At 41.6% G+C, this 20643-nt stretch overlaps 1 protein-coding gene across 1 annotated transcript; it reads right to left on the bottom strand.

Moving 5' to 3' along the window:
* Positions 1–4139: 4139 nt before the first annotated feature.
* On the bottom strand, positions 4140–20185 carry ell2 (elongation factor for RNA polymerase II 2). Its single transcript, XM_062397850.1, has 12 exons — positions 19972–20185; positions 16062–16109; positions 15163–15287; positions 14884–15047; positions 11974–12233; positions 11456–11580; positions 10794–10866; positions 10033–10708; positions 8056–8128; positions 7166–7337; positions 6886–6930; positions 4140–6766 (listed from the first exon to the last, which is right to left on the bottom strand). The coding sequence occupies exons 1-12, from the start codon at positions 20146–20148 to the stop codon at positions 6650–6652; spliced, it is 2055 nt and encodes a 684-aa protein (XP_062253834.1). The 5' UTR covers positions 20149–20185; the 3' UTR covers positions 4140–6649.
* Between the last annotated feature and the right edge of the window lie 458 nt (positions 20186–20643).

The raw sequence follows: 20643 nt of genomic DNA, 5'->3' as shown, positions 1-20643 counted from the left end.
TAAAAGGTAGTGTACAGACGATGCTCCCTAACTGAGCCAAGAGGAGAGAGGGAACCATGACAGCCCGACCAGTCTGACAATTGTAAATAAGAGTAGCTCAAACAGCGGGGAAAGTTTATTTCTACATTTTAAAAATGACATTCAAAGTGCTTTTTGCGTAAAAATATATATTAACATAGGGGAGAACGGGGTAATGTGGGACATTTTTTACATTTGCTCCCCTCTAGGCGAGCTAAAATGATATATCAGTAAAATGTACACATTTCCCATTAATTCAGGTTTCATGTTTTCTAGCAATGGAATATATCAGAATGTCTTCAGGACAAAGGTGGTCTTGTGTCCCTATCCAATTTGTTTTGGGATTTTCCGCTGGCCGCAGAAAAGTGCAGATAAAATATATGCTGAGTTGTGTCTGAAAGCCTCCTTTTCTTAAGCCGCTAAATAAAGTTCACTATATAGTGATGTAAGCGGTAATGAGTGAGTGTAATTCAAGCGCAGCCTGTGTCTCAATTCAGTGGCCATATCCTTAAGAGGCCTAAAGACATTGCATTGAAGCAACTTGACTAGTCTGTCCCATTTAGATTCAACAGGTCCTTCAAATGTGGCCGGCGAATGCGTCCTTCCCCTCCTGAGCAACGAAGGATCCAACGGGTGGAAGGTTCAACCTATGACGATGATAACACTAACCTCATAGCCATGTGGGTGGCTGAGCCGCTGAATAAGTGCACAGGCTCAAAGTAGCTAACAAAGCAACGGCATCCTCTGCTGACCTAACCCCCTCATTTCAGTTCACACTCTTCGATTTACACTGTCCACAAAGGCCATATAGAGTGAGTCCTTCAAAGAGGACAGACCTTGAATTGGGACACAGCTATAATATCCATTTGGATTGGGAGCCAGAGTCTGCACATTAGTAATCAGGGGATGGAGCCACAAGAGTGAGGTCTAGTCAATACACATGCTCGACCAATTTCAATTGATCAATTTCACATAATTTTGATCAAATAACTAGAGAACATTTTGTTTGATATGTATTTTTATTTTGTAATTTTTCCATGTCCCAGCCGTTTACATAGAGGAGGCGGCATTTATGTTCTATACTGGTGCCAGACTGTCTTCCCTTTTGGGGAACTGTCGTGTTGACTGTGGAATTAATCTGTTAAGGACACACAGGAAATATAATTAGCTGTTAAACCTCCAAACCCCATCCCTGCACATTGTGTCTGTACCAGGAGTTCTTACAAAATACACTTTATGTTCCTCTATGACGTCAAAACCAAACAGTTCACCTCAGCTGAAATAATTCCACCTGAGCCCTGGTTTTCTGTCATGAAATTTGATCCAATCTGATTATGTGAGCACAAGCTTGAAAGTTAAATGTCAGAAAACTGAATTTTGACACAGGGCCATGTACAAGCTACAGCTAAATCTAAAATGATAGGACACTTCATTTAGTTGATACCTTAGTGGTTAAAATGCCCCCTACAATAATCAACTAACAAAGAAACTGATATGCGGTTGTTCTGGTGCTCCATGGCTGTCAGCTGCATTGCTCAATAGTTAACCTAGAAATGATACCAAGTTATTAGAATACTAATTCAACAGATCGATTTAATTAAATGAGAAATCCATTTCTTTGTTATTGTTGAGTAAAAAGCATTCTACCACTGAGCAACGTTTCTATTATTTAGATTTTAATACGACACTCTCTCAGTTATAAAGACTTGAGGTACGACACAGCTTTGAGAAGTTTCTCCTGAAGGTCACAGAGCCAGAACCATCACCATCTTCTCACTCATGATTGTTAACTTTGTTGGTGCTCAATAGCTTTAAGAATCGAGATCAGCATGAGCTCCTGGTAAACTTACGACTGAGCCAAATGTTACCTGTAAAGCCCATAATGAATCTTTCTAGGCTTATAAAAACGTTCTGAGTACACAGTGTGATCTGTGGACACGAGCTGAATTGGATGAATGACCTAAGTCTTGTCTGTTGACAGCCAGGGCCTGAGGGCCTGCTCATGTGACCAGTAGAGGGCTCCCAAGAGAGCTTGAAACGTTTTGAATGTATGCTGTCAATGGTTGTCATGCAAAAACACAATGTTTTATATATATATATATATATATATATACACGGTTAGTTTCTACAACTGGTTCAAGCGATCTTTGCTGCCTCAGTGAGATCAATGAAGATTTAACTTGTGTTTTTGGCCCTAATGATAGGTGGTGTGGTAAAACTCCATTCCACGCTTTATACGTTTTTTATTGTACGGTTTAATAAAAATAACTTGACTCAAATTATTTATGTATACATTATATATTATACTGTGTTGTGTAATTACAACATGCAAAAATTATTCTGGAAATTTTAAACCAGGATGATAGGCCACCTCGGAGCTTGGGCCTCAGAACGACGTCGCACCCGAATAACCCAAGTTGATGGCGTTCCAGTTGCACAGGAACATTGTTTACGTTAGCCAGCTAGCCATTGTTAGAAAAAACAGTTTATAATAACGCATTACGCTGCATTTCACGAATAATAACTCTAATAACAAGTAGAAACAACAACTTTCACTACTGTTGATCTACGGAGGGGCCTTCTGGGATTTTGAAATCGGGGGTGCTGAGGTTCCTCCGACCTTCTGAGTGGATATCCGACTTGAGGGGGGTGTTCAAGTTACAACTTCCGACACGGGGATCGGATTTTCCAAGCTCTGAGGTTTAATGGAACGCGTCAATAGAGCCTCACAACGGCAGCCATTTTGACAAGAAGTAGTAGGTAAACACAGGTGTTACTAATCACATTCAACAAGGCTATTTGGACAGAGCCTCAATGAATGTGATTAGTAACACCTGTGTTTAACTAAGGTGTATCATGTCATCTGTAAGTCCTTGTCCATTTCGAAAAGTCCAAAGAGGACTCTCCCTACCCCCACTGTCTAGGTGCCTCTGAGCAAGGCACCTTATTCCCCCCAATATCTGCTCCATGGACGCCGTGCATGGCTGCCCACTGCTCTGTGAGTCCTGCGATGTTCACCAGATGGGTCAAAAGCAGAGGACAAATTTCCCTCATCTGCATGTAGTGTGACTGGGCATGTGTTTGGGATCAATAAATGTATTTATCTTATCTATTTCTAATGTCCTCATATACACATCTGCTAAAAGCTGTCAAAATACTCTTTAGTCCAGTTTTAAGACACATTTGTACATTAGAGCTTTTAAATCTTGGTAGTTTAAATTATTTATTTGAACAGGATAAACAGGTTGACATTCCGATGTTTGGATCTGAAATGATGAGACAATCAAATCCAACGTTAGCAGATCTACTCACAGCTCCTCTGTCATGTGTCTGTCAGAGAGACATGTGAAACCTTTATGATGAAGTAAAGACCTCCTGAACAGTCAACACTGAAGGAACCCTGATCAGGAGAAATTGACTGAAGTGAGACAACTGCCATCATACCAGCAGAAACTTGGACTATGGGCAGAAAAGTTAGTCTCTGGTTCGACACCACGGAGAAACATCAAAAAGACGAACCTGGATTGATCTTTCCAAAAATCCAAGAGGATTCTCCCTATCCTGTCTAGTGCCCCTGAGCAAGGCACCTTACTCCCCTAACATCTGCTCCCTGTGCGCCGTACATGGTCGCTCACTGCTCTGTGTGTCCTTCACCAGATGGGTTAAAAGCAGAGCTTAAATTTTCCTACCTGCATGAGTGTGCCTTTGCATGTCTGTGCATTTGTGTTTGGACAAATAAATAAATATATCTTAATTTTGAGGTAAGGTTTGGATAGTGAGACCCCTAGTGGCAGTACGTTGCATACTGTGCCTTTGTAAAGAATTTAACAAACATTTTATGAAGTGTCTTGTTCCAGCAGTGTGCAAATGAAAGCAGTAGATATCCCTCAAGACAAAAGGAAAGTAAAGAAATAATAAATGCCGATCTATGTCCACATCGTGATTAATCTTTTTTGTGGAGGACCGACTCAGTATGCAGGACATTGACGTCAGGATGGAGGGATTATAATGTGACAGCTGACCTCAGTTCTTACTAATGCCTTCCAATCCTACATCATTATTATTGTGGCTTCTTTAAATGACTGTAAAAGATGTGAAAAAAAGACGAGACATTTTCCAGGTTAAACTTGTGATTTTTTTTATTGAAATGTCTTGTACATTTTCAGCTGGGAAGGATCAGAAATCACTTAGAATTCACTTGATTTTCAGTGGTTTCTCTCATCTGAGCAGAGCTGGAGCACCTCTTTCTCTCTCACTTCCTTCCACTGTGATAAGATACTGTAACTGATACTGTTTTGGATTAAAACAAATCATTGGAAGGCTGAGAGGACAGAGGCAATGGACAATGCTTTGACGGCTTTGTGAGACACCTCGGCCTTCTTTCTGTCACAGTTGCCCTTTGCGATGCTCTTAACTCTGGGAATGACCATTACAGAGGGAAAACAAGTCAAAAAGATCAAAACACCGACCCTGGACCCACAGACAGAGTGAAGTGTGCATCTCAAGTAGAGTCTCAACTCTTGTGGACATTTTTCTAACTGGCTGTTGTGACACACCCGAAATAAAAGTGCTGATATTCATGTCCAAATCAATTTGAACGACATCAAGCGAGTTTAACAGGGTTTGTGATCACGTTGAATTGATTCTGACAGCAGATCAAAACAGAATGTCTACTGCAGAGACAGACTCTTTGACTAAATGCCCAAACCAAAATATGAGTTTGAAATGAATGTGGCCAATATTAACTTAAATCTCTAGTTTGTGCCACTTTTTGTTTCCAGTACAGGACACAGACATATTTTATACTAAACTTCCAGTAAGGAACTGAAGTGTTAATATTTCTAGGGGGAATATGGACTACGTTCCTCTTCACAGCCCTAAACTCAAGGGTCTTTAATTTTTCCAGTGACTCCTTCAGGTACTTAGTGTCTTTTTTTAATTAAGCCCCAATCAGAAATTGTACTCCATGGAAACTGTACCAAAAAAGTCTTTAATTTTTGGCAAACAATTTTAACACAGGTTTGTAAACAAATTTTCCCTTGTTGAAATAAACATTAAGTCATTCACCCACCGATTGAACTAAATCTGCATCAATGTTGACACGAAAAAAAAAAAAGAAAAAAAAGTTACTCTGAACGCCTTCACAACTCTATTTGAGAGTCAAATAAATGAAACATCGTGACACAGATTTAAGTCCTGTGGTGGATGACAAGTTTCTGCTGCTTTCTAGAACAGAAAACACAGACTGTTTGCCGCAGGATAAAGCTGAAGAGGCAGCCGTGGTCCTTTCCAGGTTTTTACATTTGAAACAATCTGGAAAACAAGGATCTTCTACGTCTCCTCAGTTAAGATCAGGTACTGTTACTCCAGCCAGGGTGATCCTGAGTGCTCTGGCTGGTTTCAACACTGTAGCAGCTTTTTTTTGTTGTTGTTTTTCATATTTCTCACTTTTTCTCCACTTTTCACTTTTTTTCTGTCACTCCAAATAATGCACAACCATACACACAGACAATTTGTAACATTCGTTCCAGACCTAACAGCCCTTCCTTCCATAACTGCTCTCGCTCGCTCCGTCAGTCACACACATACACACAGACAAACAAACACGCACACACACACCTGTTTCCAGGCAGTTGTAGTTCCTTTGTGTCGACTGTGGCCCCTAAGGGTCGGCCCAACTCGACATATTCGAGTGTAAACACCTTAAGGCACCCATAATGCACCGTGCACATTAAACACTGTTGGTGCAGGGAATACTGCCCTCCACTGATGGGAGGGATCATACTCCATTTATTCACCCCACCCACCACCTTGTGGTCATTACAGCTAAATTTACAATCCATGCACACATACTGTTGATGCGTCTCACTCGGCTCTAGAGATATCTCTGTCCTGTCTCATTTCCTGCCGTTTAAGCCTCGAACTAGGAAACGTCAGATGTGTTAAAATGTTATCCACCAGTTTCGTGTAAGGAGACAGGAAATGAGCCAGGAGAGACGTCTTTGCCTAATGAGAAGACATAATTAATCTAGCGTGCAAAATGGCTTCACAAAGTCAAAACACATAAGGCCGCTGTAAATTTTTTTGCATTGTTTTCAAGAAAAGTTAAACAATATATCATCTGTGGACTCGTCTTCTGCACTGCGAGTCTCAAAATAAATAGATCTCCCTCTCTTTTCTTTTTTACTTAAATACATGTTAATATTTTCTCTGATGCTCAAAAATACTTTTTGTTCTTTTTTTTGCTTCAGGATAAGTCCTTCAAAAGTTAGAAGAGTTTAAGTTTATTTCCCCCAAAACCTTCACACATGCAGGCAGCTCCTTCCACTGGTCCAGTGGTTTGAATTTCAAGAAGAGCTCATTGAGAAGGCAAAGGACGGGGGAGGGGTGAAAATTAAAAGTGAGATTTTTAAGAACTCAGGCAACAATGAAACCTGTGGAATCAAAGATCGGAAAAGGAGGAAGGAATGAAAAAGGATGGGGGGCAGAATGAAAGGGGGAAGGAGGGGTGGGGGTATCGAGGAGGCAGTAACAGAAGAGGTGTTCAAAAACAAGAGCCGGTAGAACGCCCCCTCCTGGTTCAACACTCCGTTCTCAATACTGATTAGTGAAGACGTTGTGTGCCATGCTCTCAGCACCAGGCCTGGGCTCTGCGCTGGTCAAAATCAGCTATTAGCCGCTTGATGTGAGCCAACTTGTTGTGCAGGTACTCGCAACGCTGTTTCTCTTCGTGGTAGTTGGGGTTGTGCTGTAAAACAAACGTTCACAAAAGATCAGACCACAGTCATCATCCCCCAGCAGCTCCTGCTGTGGTCGATAAAAACAAAACCTAATCATAAACAGACAAGCGTCCGTGTAAGTACTTACTTGTTTCATCTTTTTGTACTCTTTCAAGACTTCCTCTTGCACTTTCTGTAAAATTCAAAATAAGAGTTCACTAGGTTTGAATGTTTAATGCAAACTCATAGATACTATTCAATCAAATTTTATTTGTATAGCCCATATTCACAAATCACAATTTGTCTCATAGGGCTTTAACAAGGTGTGACATCCTCTGCCCTAAACCCTCAACAAGAGTAAGGAAAAACTACTAAAAACAAACTTTTAACAGGGTAAAAAGAATGTAGAAGCCAACTGTTAAGCTGACCTGGAATTCTTTGGTGCCAGGCGAGAGCTTGCGGCACTGGGTGTCCAGCTGGGTAAAGCGGCGGGTGATGCTCTCCACTCGGGCGTGCAGCAGGCGGTACTCATCATACTCTGCATTAAAGTCATCCTTGAAGCTTTGCCGCTGGTCCATGGACACTAAGGGCATGTACTTCCTGTGAACACAGAAAAGCTCATTAAGTCTTCCCATGCTCATGAGGAGTCATGTGCAGGAAGAAAGTCGTCTAAAAGGAATAAATTAAAATTGGACGAAAGTTGGGACTGCTGTTTAAGAACAGCTGAGCTTCTCTGTTTCTGATAAGCAACAGATATCAAGTCCCTGTGACAGGGAAAGAACAGAACAGTCCACGTGGAGCCATGTAAGAAAAACAACAGACTGCACAAATCCAACGCAACACACCTGGTTTTATTCCTGAATCTTAAAGGACCCATCGTATGCCCATTTTACCACAGTTGATATGGTTCCTTGGGGTCTTAATGAAATGTCTGTAACAGCATCCTTCCACACTGTTGAGTCAACGTTTAAGGGTGACCCGGGTTCTCTGCCTCGATGATCGGCATGTTTATTAGGCCACTTAGATGTCTTACGGGTAGCAGCTTGCTAACGCTGTAACGCAAGCCGACTCCCCCGGCTTTTTCCCATAGTTTTTGGGACGGTAGACATGCCAAATACCCAAATTAACGTGTAGAAGCATTACAAAAGTGAAATTTTCACAATATGTCCCCTTTAATTCTCAGATGTGTCTTTTATCACCATCTTGTTTAATGACAGACAGATATTTCTCAATGTGTTTTCATATCTTGTTGACTGAAGAAATGAGGTCTGAAAAAGGTCAAGAGGGTCACAATGTGGAAAAGAGGAAGTTTACTCACACTACATAGTCAGGCATCTCAATAGTGGAGGAGAACTCAGTGGACTGGACCGGTATCTCTTTGTCAGAAGAGTCTGCGAGGACAAGAGAAACGTGTACGAGTCTAAATATACATCCATAATACACAGTATCAACACTCTGCAAAGATGGATGACTATTTAGCTGCATGATCAACAGCCAAAATATATAATAGTCAAGAAATTATTTTCATTTATCAGTACGTGTCACACTAAACTAAAGTGGACAGTGGGTCTTGGAGGCTTTTTAAATGGATACTATTTGTATATGATTTGCGATTATGATTTTGACTTCATGTCAGACAAATATGCCAAATATGCTAAGGACACTAAAGAATCCAATTCATGTGAAATATCATAAAAGATATTTTGCTGTATTAGTAATTATTAAACATATCAGTATAATGATTTTTAAAAGACAATGCACGGTAATTTAGCACCTACAATTTTTCTGTCCTGCTTTGCTAGTTGGTGTTACACAGATGAATTTACATACATAATATCTGGTATTAACACTGTAGTTAAATAAACTGATCTCAAATATTTGACAGTCAGCAACTGCTTTGATGAGTGAAACCCAAACTCAACCGCCATAACAAGTGTAGTCAAATCTATCACCAACAGACAGCTGGTAAAATCTGCAGCGTGACGAGGAAAAGTCAAGTCATAACTATAATTAAATAAAAAAAGAGACAGTAATCAAAACACAGACTATGAGGAAGCAGAGTGTCACAATAACAACCACAGCATTTTAATGTCAGGTCAACCAGATCTAAAAGCCAAAGAGAGGAAAGCTAATATCAAGCCAGTGTGTCAGTGTTATCAAGGAAGATGGTCAGGCTGTAAAATACAGAGCTGAGATAAACACTGAAACCTAGTGAACAACAATCCAAAGTCTGAAAGATAAACTGTCTGAAAAGTCGGACAGAGGAGGTGTGTCAGTCACAAGACATGCCAATGCTGCTTGATTTACTGACACACACACACACACACACACACACACACAATGCTTTCACCTATGCTAGACTACATGAAAGGCTTATTTACTAAATGTAGGTTTGTATTTTTTCTGGAGGAGAGGAAACACTCTTTCGAGTTGTTCACCAACATCAACTGGTGGTAGGCATTAATAAGTGCTCTAGAACATGCAAGGGATATTCTCCATCTTGTCCTATGTTCTAAAACTGCAAAAATATTAAGACATCTCAATGTCAAGGTTATCAACTCCGTTTGTATGCTATCTGATAAGCAGGTGGTGGTGCACACTGCGTTTATCGGAGCTGGTTTGCCAATTACAGTTATCTTCTCCTGCAAGTCAACTGTGGGCTGAACAATTAGCTACATGAGGCTTGTATGATCCATAGGAGTCCTGTTAATTCTCTGTGGGATTGTCAGTATGAAAACCCCTCTCCATTAAATATAATTCATTGTTGATATACAACATATAAACATTCTGTAAAGTATAAAGGTCCAGGCTGTGAGCAGATGTTGAGCATTGCCTCACTCATACTTTTGGCTGTTTCTCTTCCCATCCACTGCAGGTGACTGCACAGAAGCTTTTCCAGGGGTTTGAGTGATGTTCACATTACGCACGTTTCATTCAAACTAGCTGACGGGTGATTTGACAGGTGTTTATATTACATTGAAGATCCATACATGGTTATTCCGCTTTGCTGACTAGGCCATACTTAATGTAACCTTTAACATTTTATGTTAGAAGCTGTTTGAACAATTCTGAGAATCTCTTTTAAATCCAAGCAAACTCTGCTTTATAACTGAAATATTTTAAACTGAATTAATGTGGACTCCAAATGGTAACTGAAACTAATTGACCGTAAAGATCAGAATTTAATTGATTGATCAGTTGCAATACAAAGCTCTACTACACATGCAATGAAAGAGCTGCTATGGTTGTTCTTGGGAAGTATGATTATGCAGATATGAATGAGCTAGAAACAAACCTTGATCTTTGTGAGGATGTTTTTCGATAACTTCTCTCTTGTCCTCCTCAGCACTGCGTTTCTTTTTGGCTTTAGGTATCTCCTCTGCCAGCAGCGTCACACTGGGAGGACTACTGCTGTCTCGTTCCACCCGTTTCCCTTTGTCCTTCTCCCGATCCTTGTCTTTGTGCTTCTTGGATTTCTTTTTGACCTTCTTGTTGATGCTGCTGGACAAAGGAGGGCTGGTGATGACAGTGGAGGTAACTGTGAGTGAGGTGCGGGGAGGAGGGCTGGGGGAGGAGGCTGTTCTTGGAATTGGGACCGGTTGAAGAAATCGGTCCTGCAGGGTCCTATCAGAGGGGAAGGGGCTGGGTGAAGGGTCTCTACAAGAGGAACTCTGGTCCATGGGCAGATCCTGGGTACCACAGCCCTCCGGGGTGCTTGGAGAGTTGGTGTTGGAGGCCGGGCTGGGCTGCTGGTGAGAGGGTGCGGGAGGGTGGGAGGAAATGGGGAGATGAGTGGGAGGGCCCGAGGTGATGGAGGGTAGGGACGAGCGTTTAGAGCTGGGGCTGCCCTCATCCTCATGGCGGTCAGAGGAGGAGGATGAAGATGCAGCTGGCCCTCGATTGCTGAGGTGTGAGATGCGGGCTTTTTTGGGTGCCAATGGGTCGATGAAGTCAAAGTCTGGCGGCCGTTTCTGTCAGAAAACAATACCCAGAATTTAGCTGAAAGGGTCATACTTCGCTGCAGGTGTGGGACTTGGTGTCAATTTGTAAAGATACCTGGGGGGATGTGGGGGCCCCGTCTTTGGGAGAACTGCTTGATGACAGTGTCTCGGTGGGAAGACCTAATTTGCTGTTAAAGAAAGGAAGAGTGGAGTAAGTTGGGAACAGAAACAAAATTGTAATATATAGCCTCCCCTTCTGGCCAGCCAGACAAATAAAACTGGAGCTAGCAAACATCTATCTACCAATTCAAGCTATCACTGTCTGTCTGTGCGTGGCTGTTCATCTCATCTGCTTCAAACTGGCATGTGTATTACCAAGGGCCCAAGGAAGTGCAATGTTGAACTGTTGCGGTTTGGACATGAGGTACACTTAAATATGAATTAACTAATGGAGCAGCTTCATGTGGGAGTCGTCAAAATTAGAAACCTTGTTGAACATGACAACAGTGCGTCACAAAAACTGCAATGACAGTTGATTATTATTATTGCAAGCATAAAACCTACCTGTGCATTACATGAGTACTTTCCCATTAACAAGTCTGTTCCACTGTAACCAACATTGTTTCAGACTGACATAAGCTTAACTGTGTGAAGGTAAAGACAACCTCTACCCCCAGGGTGTAGACTATCACTTTAATTTTAAATTCAAGTATTACCAATTTAAATGTTATGTTTAAAAAAGTATGTCTTTAAGCTATAAACGGTCGTTTTCTCTACCGAGCTAGGATCCGGTCCACCTGGGTCTTCTCATCTTCAGAGTAACCAGGCCAGTCTCGCTGGACATCACGATAAATAAAGTCCTTCAGGGAGTATGTGTTGTCTTTGGGGTTCAGGTTGGCCACCTGTGGACACACACACACATTTAAAGTTAAACAATGACAGAACATATATAGAAAACATGAAAAGAAACTTCACATTTCCTGTGCAAACATCTGGGAAGGCAAATAATGTTCAACGATCAAGTGGGAGGTGTCTTTTTTCTAACTAAATGAAGCCTTTATATAATGAAGCAGATTTTCTCCTACAGATTAGTAACCTCAATCTCATCTTGAAGAAGAGTGAAATGTGCTTAGGGATCCAATTAGACACTTAAAGAACCTATCTACACGTCAAAAGCCTAAATATAAACTTTAGTAAAGGTATAAAGAGGATGAGTTTATGCTTCCCTTCGAAGATGCCTGGATATTTAGGAATATATAGCAAAAAAACAACCCACACAAGACGCCTCACAGTACCTGTTGCAAGGTTGTCCCCAGTGAGGTTCTGTCCTTCTGGTTGATACCATCCCGCTGCAGACGGGCGAGCACTTCCAGCTTCTTGTAGGGCCTCAGTGCCAGCAGGTGGATGAGGCGGTCCCTGAACGGCCGCTGGGAGACAGGGTTATTGGAAAGGCACTTGCGAATAGTGTTGGCTGGGTTGATGGGTGTGGAGCGCTTGCGTTCGGGGACCATCTCTGTGTTTGATATTGCAGGCTTACGGATATGGACTCGTTTTCCTAGGGAAAGATGGTAAAGGCAACATTGATCTTCTCTACAATGCAGCGAATAATCATACATTGTTCTAACATTTGGACAGTTCTGGCAGGAATTTGCTCAACTTTCCTTTGTACCATCTTCAACTGACTGATTGATACTGACCTACACATATGCACCTGCAAATATGTACTGTCCAACCAGGATATGTAGCATGAAACTGCAGGCAAATGAGATCGCATTGAAATGACTAAGTCAAACCTATTTTCATCCGAGAATGGTACTGAGTAGAGCGCTTGCCTCCACCAAGGCCCAATATGAAACCACATTTAAATTCGATAGATAAAGATTTGTCTTTGGCTCTGAACCAAATTATATATTATAATTATTTATTGTATATATTCTGAGAAATCCATGAATGTCCATCTCAAAATGTGAAAAAAAATTAAATTCCCTTTTCTGAATTCACCTCCAGATCAGCACCAAAATGGAATGCATCTTCTTGGATCATGCCCCACCCCTCAATGAGATCTTATTAGTAATGGGCTGAGCAGTTTGAGTAATCCCGTTAACTAACAAACAAACTAATGCAGGGGAAACAAAACCTCCTTGGCGGAGAAAATAAACATTGGTAATTGGTTCTTCAGGTTAAAAGAGGCTAAATTAAGAGTTGTTCCTAACATCTTAATATAAACAAATTCCGTGCAGAAACTACCTGATTTTATCCTGCCAGTTACCTTTAGAGTTCTTGAAGTGAAGAGGGCTTCAAATGAACTCATGTTAAAGCATCAGTCACAAGAAACAGGATCCCTCACCAAACTACACACCGAACTGTGAGTCTCTGTTTCAAGGCCTCTGTTCTGTGAAGCTGAGCCATGTGCTTAGCCAGGGCGCCTGCACATTTCTATATCTGCGTCAGGGTCATTATGACATTTTGAAGCTCTTTAAGAGATTAACGTTAGAGGTAGGAAGAGTAAGGAAAAAGTACCCCCCAACACCATCCATGTCAAAAAGAAATTTAGGCGCAGGGTGAAGAGGCGTAGGCTCTCAGATACTGTTGACAGGCCAGTGACAGATTGCTGCAGGTGAAAAGCTTAAGTAATTAAGTTTCCTCCTTCAGAAATAGTCAGTCTATATTAGAACATATAGAACATATAGAGTTCAAGAGGGAAGTAGCTTAGAATGTTAAGTGCCACAGCTTTTGTAAAGACAACTGTTGTGCAGCTCTCAAACACACAAGGTAAAAGAAAAAAAAAAACACGTTAGGGGCTGTTGCCTGAAATTAAGAGCCTGTGAAAACCAGAAACTAAAGTCCACCTTGCATTCGTAAATAGGGTGCTCGTGCAAAACCAGCTGCTACAAGCTCCTGTTCCACCCCTTTTCTCTGCGGCTCCTTTCGTTTCCCAGTTTCTATCTGGGGCAGTGTATGCAAATCGATCCCCAAAGCCAAGAAAAACAGGCCCGAGGAGATTTTAAATTGTGAAATTGCATCAGACGTTTAGTGAACGGAGCTTAACTTCGGTCTGCGACAATAACTAACTAACTGGCTGTCATATGATATAGTTACCATTGATAACTTATTAATTGTGAGATACTTTTAGAACAGTCAGGATGTTCATAACAGAGACATCTATATATGAATAAACAGTGACCACAGGTTGTCGCAGCTTTGAGGTTTCTATTTGACTTGCAAGTATCAAACAGATTATGGTATCTTTACATTCATTAGCATCTTGACTATATATGAAACTAGAAACGTTCCACTGTGCATATAGACTTACTCTAAGGCTGAAACTTTATTCATTCATTTTTATGCTTAACAGACATTTTAAGCAGAAAGCCCCCATGAAGATTGTCTACTTTTGTTGGTGCCCTTTAATCCAATATGTTTACAATAAAAGTAGCCGATTAACTGTATAATATGCATACCTAGTTGTAAGTTACACAACATATTTTGAATTCTGTTTTGTTGAGTTGTTTAAAAGATCTTTAACATCCAAACTGTTTCCATATGGTCAGAGATTTGAAAGTTACAATACCCAGATGCTGAAAATAAAGCAGAACGGAAGGAAAGTTTAAAACACATTTAGCTCAAGACATTACATCAGCACTTTGTTCTGTTGCACATCCTCTGCTTGACCTGCACCGAGTTGGATAAGATATACGAGTGAGGTTGGAGAGAGAGAGTGAAGCCAAATTAGATCATCAAATATTAACTTTTCTGTCCAGCTTGTGTGACTCAAACAGACAGGAAAGTGTTTGACATGCACTTATGTTCATCAAGTATAAGGGAAACAAGTCCTGAATCGTTGCAAGTGATGTTAAGTGCTGGGATATATACTCTAGTCATTTTCGCCATTTAGCGTGTTATTTTGGCGAGTTATATATCTATGTTACAGACAAAACGTCATACGACATGTTTGGCCCTTATCAGTGAGCCTGATAATCTGGAAAAGGCTGAAAAGGCATAATGGCTCAGTCAGTTGCAATACTGGCTGTGAATAGATTGAGGCTGTCAGCTTTCACCTATTCAGTCCCTAAAAGAGGGGCCGAGTCTGAAAAGAGAGGAGAGGTGCTGAGAGGTGAATGGAAAGCTGGGCTGGTGAGCTGGGATACAACTTGGCATCTGTTTGTGACAGTTGAAGATAAGGGAGACCTCCGTGACTGCCTTACCTATGAACTGGCCCCCGGGTTTGATGACTTTGGTCCCACGTTCACGTGTATCCTCCACAGCCTGGGTCATGCGTTCCCGGGTCACCTGGTAGGAGTCATTTGTGGCGCACACTGTGACCTTGTCCTGTACTGTTGCCAACAATGCCAGGTGTGAGGCCCCTGAGCTGGAGACAAAAAGGGAGTATGAGAGAGAAATGTGAGGCAGAGAGGGATTACGTTCCAGCAACGTGTGGTTAAGACGGTTAACAGATGATTCAGCTGACCAGTGATTACCATTACCTTGACACATACTGATGGATGCACTCAAAGCTTCCCTGAGGGTTGTCTTTGCCCACATTAGACAGGTAGAAATCAAAACTGTTGAAGGTGTCAGACGAGGAATTGGTTTTGGGAATTTTAATGCGCTGTGAAAAAGAAAATTCACATATAAATGAAGAATAACAACTTGTAGTATATATGCACTCCTAAGAAATAACTTGAGCTGAGTTTGATTATCAAATACACTTGATTGGTTAACCCAATCGAGATTGGTTAACCCAATCGAGTGTTAACCATTTTCAAACCTGGCCTGGGGCTTCTCCTCAGCGTTAAAATGTTCCATAGCTTCACATACTGTCTCCACGTAAATATAGGAGTTATCATGAGCCAGGAAGATCTGAGATCTCAGCAGCTAAGGAGAGGCTGTATGCGAGTCATATTCATTGTTGAATACAATCAGTGCAACTAGTTTCCTACAACTAAATTACCAAATTAAACTACTGATGTCAGTTTTACCAAGATAAAACTGCAATTTTCTTTGCCCGGAAAATCACTTCTAGGCCTTTTTAAAAACAGCAGTTCTGCTGTACTGCCCATGGCAAGTAGTTTTTAAGAGCAGTGAAGAAGTGGTAATCTTCCAGAGCTAGTTAAACTGTCAGCCAAATTCCTGTCATCTTCTTAACAGAACGTACCCTGTATTAACCGCATTGGTATAGGTAAGAAGGACAATGTGGGGAAAGTTCCGGGGACTGTGTTGTTGCCATTTTAATACTGTATTTTTTAAGCAAACTTACTGTATTTTTTCACTTTTTGGCCTTATGAATATATAAATAACTTAGTCATACTAAATGAATCTATCATCTCACGATCACAAACAGAATTTGGGTTATACCCATTCCAAAACAGGTAAAAGGACTTACCCCTTGGAGTCCCTTGAATTGTATTGTTGGCCGTGAAGAAGGTACATTCTGAAAGGTAGAAGAAGCAACAGTTTATTTGAACAGTCACTGTAAATGTAAAAAGGGATGCATGGAGAGCAATACTAGTTGGCTAGTTAACAAACAGCTCCACTTTACTATAATAACAAAATTGTGGTGTAAAACATGTTACACCATTTACTTTTCAGAAATAAAAATGTGGGTGTAGAACAGCATAGACCTGGGGTCCCATTAGACCAAGCATACCTCGAAACAAGCACTGACAAAAGCTGACTGCACCTTTACATTCTATTAAAGTTAGAGCACTTAAACATGATGTAAAAACTATACCTAACAGCTACATGACGGCTCACATGCACATACCTTCGATGTCTGTGAGAAAGAAAAGGGCAGTTTATGCGAAAAGAGTAAACCTGAAGAGCCGGCGGAGCAGACAGACAAACAATCTCCCTCATTCTGACCGGGCTGTAAATCAGTTAACAGTCATGCCAAGGACATAAACTGAGGATGTGTGTGTGTATGATGCTTTATTGATTCAGCTAAAGACTACTTTAGTAATTATTGAACTAACTGACCGAATAAATGCTAAATGTGGCATATACAACTCTCTACAGCCAAAGGGGATGCTAAAATGTTCATTCTAACCACCAGTCCGAAATTTACCATACAGAATTGACAAATTTACAAATCCTCACTATTGAGATTTTGCATTTTTATTTGAAAAAGGATTTAAATGATTATTAGGTTTCAATAAATTATATTTAATACTTTTTTTTAAAACCCATTTAATTTCCATATTGGCAAAAAGTGCAAAGGATATGAAGGAAAATCCAGCATTATTTATAAAGTAAATGAGTAATTCATTGCCATTCAACTGAACATGACTACACAGAGCTGTGTGAATGTGTGCTTTCATTATGGATTGTTTTCCTGACTACCTGCCACAATTTTCAAAGTTGAGCATTTTCTTGCAACAGGTGAAGCAGGATTCAGGTTAAGATGTAAATCTTCAGCAGGTTTCAACAAGCACTACATGTTCTGTTCTCCACTAAGACCTTGATGAACATGCGCTTTCCTACATTAAATGAAAGAAGCATTAACTGACACAATATTAACTTATTAATTCTAGAAGTCGCTATTTTTAGATGAAAGTAGAGGCCATGTTAGTCAACACATCTGGACACTGGCCTAAAGTGCTGATTAATTCTGACCAGGCTTCACAGTTTACATTACTGGTGATTGGTTCCAGCTTGGTTTTGCTTTTGAGTTTTGTTACAGCCTGACCAGTAAAAATGTTTTTCCTAAATCTAATGCCACGGATGCAATCGTATAAAAGTAATTCAACAATAACTTCATATCCAATTCTTTTATTATTTTTTTTAACTTCGTCACAATCATATGCAAGAGGTTAAGAAATGTTAAGACTGAAATGTTAGATTACTGGATTTTAGACTTAAATAAAAGGGATCCTTGATAATCAGCTATTCAAAATGGGGATGTTATTGTTCTATTGATCAATAAAAAAACAAATCAAATTATTTCTGCTATAGTCTGATGCACTGTAAATAGGCACCGTAAAGTTCTGCTGCACTGAACAATGGTGAGGCAGACACTCATTTCTCATGCTCAATGTGACAAATAAAACAATAAAAGAACCAGTGCCTGACCAGTGGTGCTGCAGAATCCAGAGGTAGATCAGCCACAGACACTTAATGACCGTCCACTGGCAGCAGTGCCTGAAAGCTTAAGTTTTTAAATCTACACAGGGACCACATGAGTCAGCTTCACCTGCGTCTTCTTAGGTCGCAGGAAGGTAAAACTGTTGGTTTTTATCTGGCCACAAATGTTGGAATTTGGACATGAGTCAAACAGCAGAGATTTGTGAACGCTGTGAGGGTTTGCAGGTCTGTGCTGGTAGTTACTTGAAAATGGAGTTGACAGTCACAATTACGCTGTGGCAGCTCTGGCGTAGTTAGAGATTTGGACAGGAAAGCACAGGACTCCTAACTTGTACACAAGCATGAAGCCGACAGAAGAACGGATTCATAAACCTCTGAAAAACGTCAACCGGTTTAAGTGGAATGTGCATTTTATTAAGAACAGCTTCTCTGCATTCCTGGACATGCTTACCAACTCATACATGAAACACCATGCAAACCATTCAGGATAGAATGTACACTTTAACTAGGTTATGGAAGTTCAAGCTAGGCTACTTCATGCCACTGACTGACTCCCTCCCCCACTAGCCATACACTCACACACACCAACCAGTCCCCACACACAGAGTTCTGATCACATTTCACATCACCACAGAAAGACAAAGATAGCCAGCTTCCATAGTTCGATGACTGGTTGAGCTACAGCACACATTACTGAGAGGGAGACAGAAACAAAAAGCAGGCAGTTTTGCCTGCTCAGTCAGCAAGAGGTGGCAGGCTGCCGCTCAATGCAGCGTACAGACCAACATTACCACATCCAAAAAGGCTGTCACAAAATGATTCCTTCAACTTCATGATGACTCAGGTCGCCCAGGGACAGAAAGCTGAAATTATCATTTGAAATCAGGTTTTATATCCACATTTCAAATGAGGGGTTCCTCTGAGGGCATCTGATGAATTACACGGGGCTGACATGGAGAAGAGCTTTCACATACGTGGGGTGGGGGGTTGTGTGTGTGTGTGGCATACATACAGACACACATGCTCCATGCCATAAAAAGCTGTGGCATAGACTTCTGAACATGCCTAGCTACAGTGTATCAGACCCTATTGGAGACCTGGGCCTTGTCACAGTTATGTAAGAGCGTTGTTGTTGGCAGAGTTGAGGTCAGGTAACTCGGCCCTAGTCGACTCAGGGCTGCAGGGACCTCTCTCCAGATTAGTTCACCTGTGTGGCACCTCTACGAGATTACGCCATTTGTGCAGTTCCAGATTAACAAATTATATTTAATCTGCCCAGTTATGCAGTGTCCTCTTGGCACAAAGGCTCCTCAGTGAGTGGAGTCGACGTGCCGAACATTAGACGAGCTGGTTTGTGGAGACCTTAAAAAGTACACCAACATCTTTAATTTGGACCAGAAGCGACCATTTGAGCCAATGTGCGTACTGTGCTCGTTTTAAAATAATTGATTGTTCAGAAACAACCCGCTTACAAAATTCCGAAATTTGTCAAGCACGTACAGAAATAAATGGCTCACATCCTGTGTAGCTACACTGTGGAAGCTCGGTTGAATGCAACATTTAAAAAATAAAGATTTAAAATAAAAGGAGCTCCAATAAACCCAAGATGTGCGTGCTAGGTTGTAATGTTTGATTTAAGGAATGACCACAACTTTTCAACCAGCTGGTGAACTAGCTCGTCAGACATGATTGAATTAAGGCCACTAACTTGCTAGTAAACTTACATTAGCTATAATTGGTGAGGTCGCTAACAACCTCGGTGAATTAAACTCAACGTCAGTTCCCCGAGCTGGTGAGTTAAACTCTCATCTTACCGAAATCTCCACTTTCATAGTTTGGTTAAAGTCACGTTTGGGAAGAAGGATAAAAAGAAAATGGACTTGGCCAGCAGAGCTAACACAAGCTAGCCGCAGCGTCTAACTTTACCAACCGCTTCTCTGCGCTAAATAACCCGTGTCAGTTCGTAAAACCAGGTCCGGAGAGAAGGCGAAAGTCTCGTGTACCTTCCCCCGTGTTTTTATTTACGGACACAAAACACGAATAAGGAATAAAAACAAGCAGAGAGTCGCTCTGTCACCAGCTTAGCTAACTTCCTAGCATTAGCTGTGCGTGGCAGTCGGGCTTCCCCGGCTTGAGTCGAGCCGTGTCAGCCCGAGCGGTCCCGACTCTTCCGCCTCGTATTAAAAACCCTGGGAAGGTCCCGCTTCACTCACCCCACAGTTTTGGTAGCTCTCTATGGCTTTCGCGGCGGTCTCGGTCAGCTTGACGTGCAGTACGGTGACTCTGTCGGCGCTCTGCTGGCCACAATTTAGTCCGTACCTCCCATCCTCGGAGAGCGCCGCCGCCATCTTTACCAGCCCTCCACCATCGTCCCTCTGAGGCCGGAGCATTTAGCAGCCCGGACTCCCTGCGCGCACTGTGAGCCGGGGAGGGACTACAGCCGCTGCCTCACGGCCCCACCGCTCCGGATTGGTCTCAACGTGTTAACCTGTTCCAGTTTGTCACTTTCCACTCAGCCACTGTCAGCTCCTGCACCTCATGCACGCATTAGACACACGCACATTGCTTCAAGAGGGATATGATTGTGCTTTGCGTGTTTCTTTGTGCAGCTCTGCAGAGCTCTGCTGTGCGTTTGCAAAAAACAACAACATCAGGACCGTGGGTCAGATTCTGTGTTTGAAAGTGTTATTAGAAATTAGAAAAACAAACTGTGAAGTCCCTAGTTTGTTTTTCTCCTCAGACCCAAGGCTGGTCGCTGTCAGACACAGTAACCCTTGAGCAGCAGGAGTGCCTGATCCTGCTCCTTTCTGCTGACATTGAAGAACTAATTCTAGCCTGGGGAAGCTGTTAAAGTTAGCTTTTGTGACTGTGCACACACCCACACA

Source organism: Platichthys flesus, chromosome 2 (assembly GCF_949316205.1).
Source record: "Platichthys flesus chromosome 2, fPlaFle2.1, whole genome shotgun sequence".
In the NCBI taxonomy this organism is placed as follows: Eukaryota; Metazoa; Chordata; class Actinopteri; order Pleuronectiformes; family Pleuronectidae; genus Platichthys; species Platichthys flesus.
The sequence above is the reverse complement of the archived record's forward strand: the minus strand, read 5'-3'. Positions and strand labels throughout refer to the sequence as shown.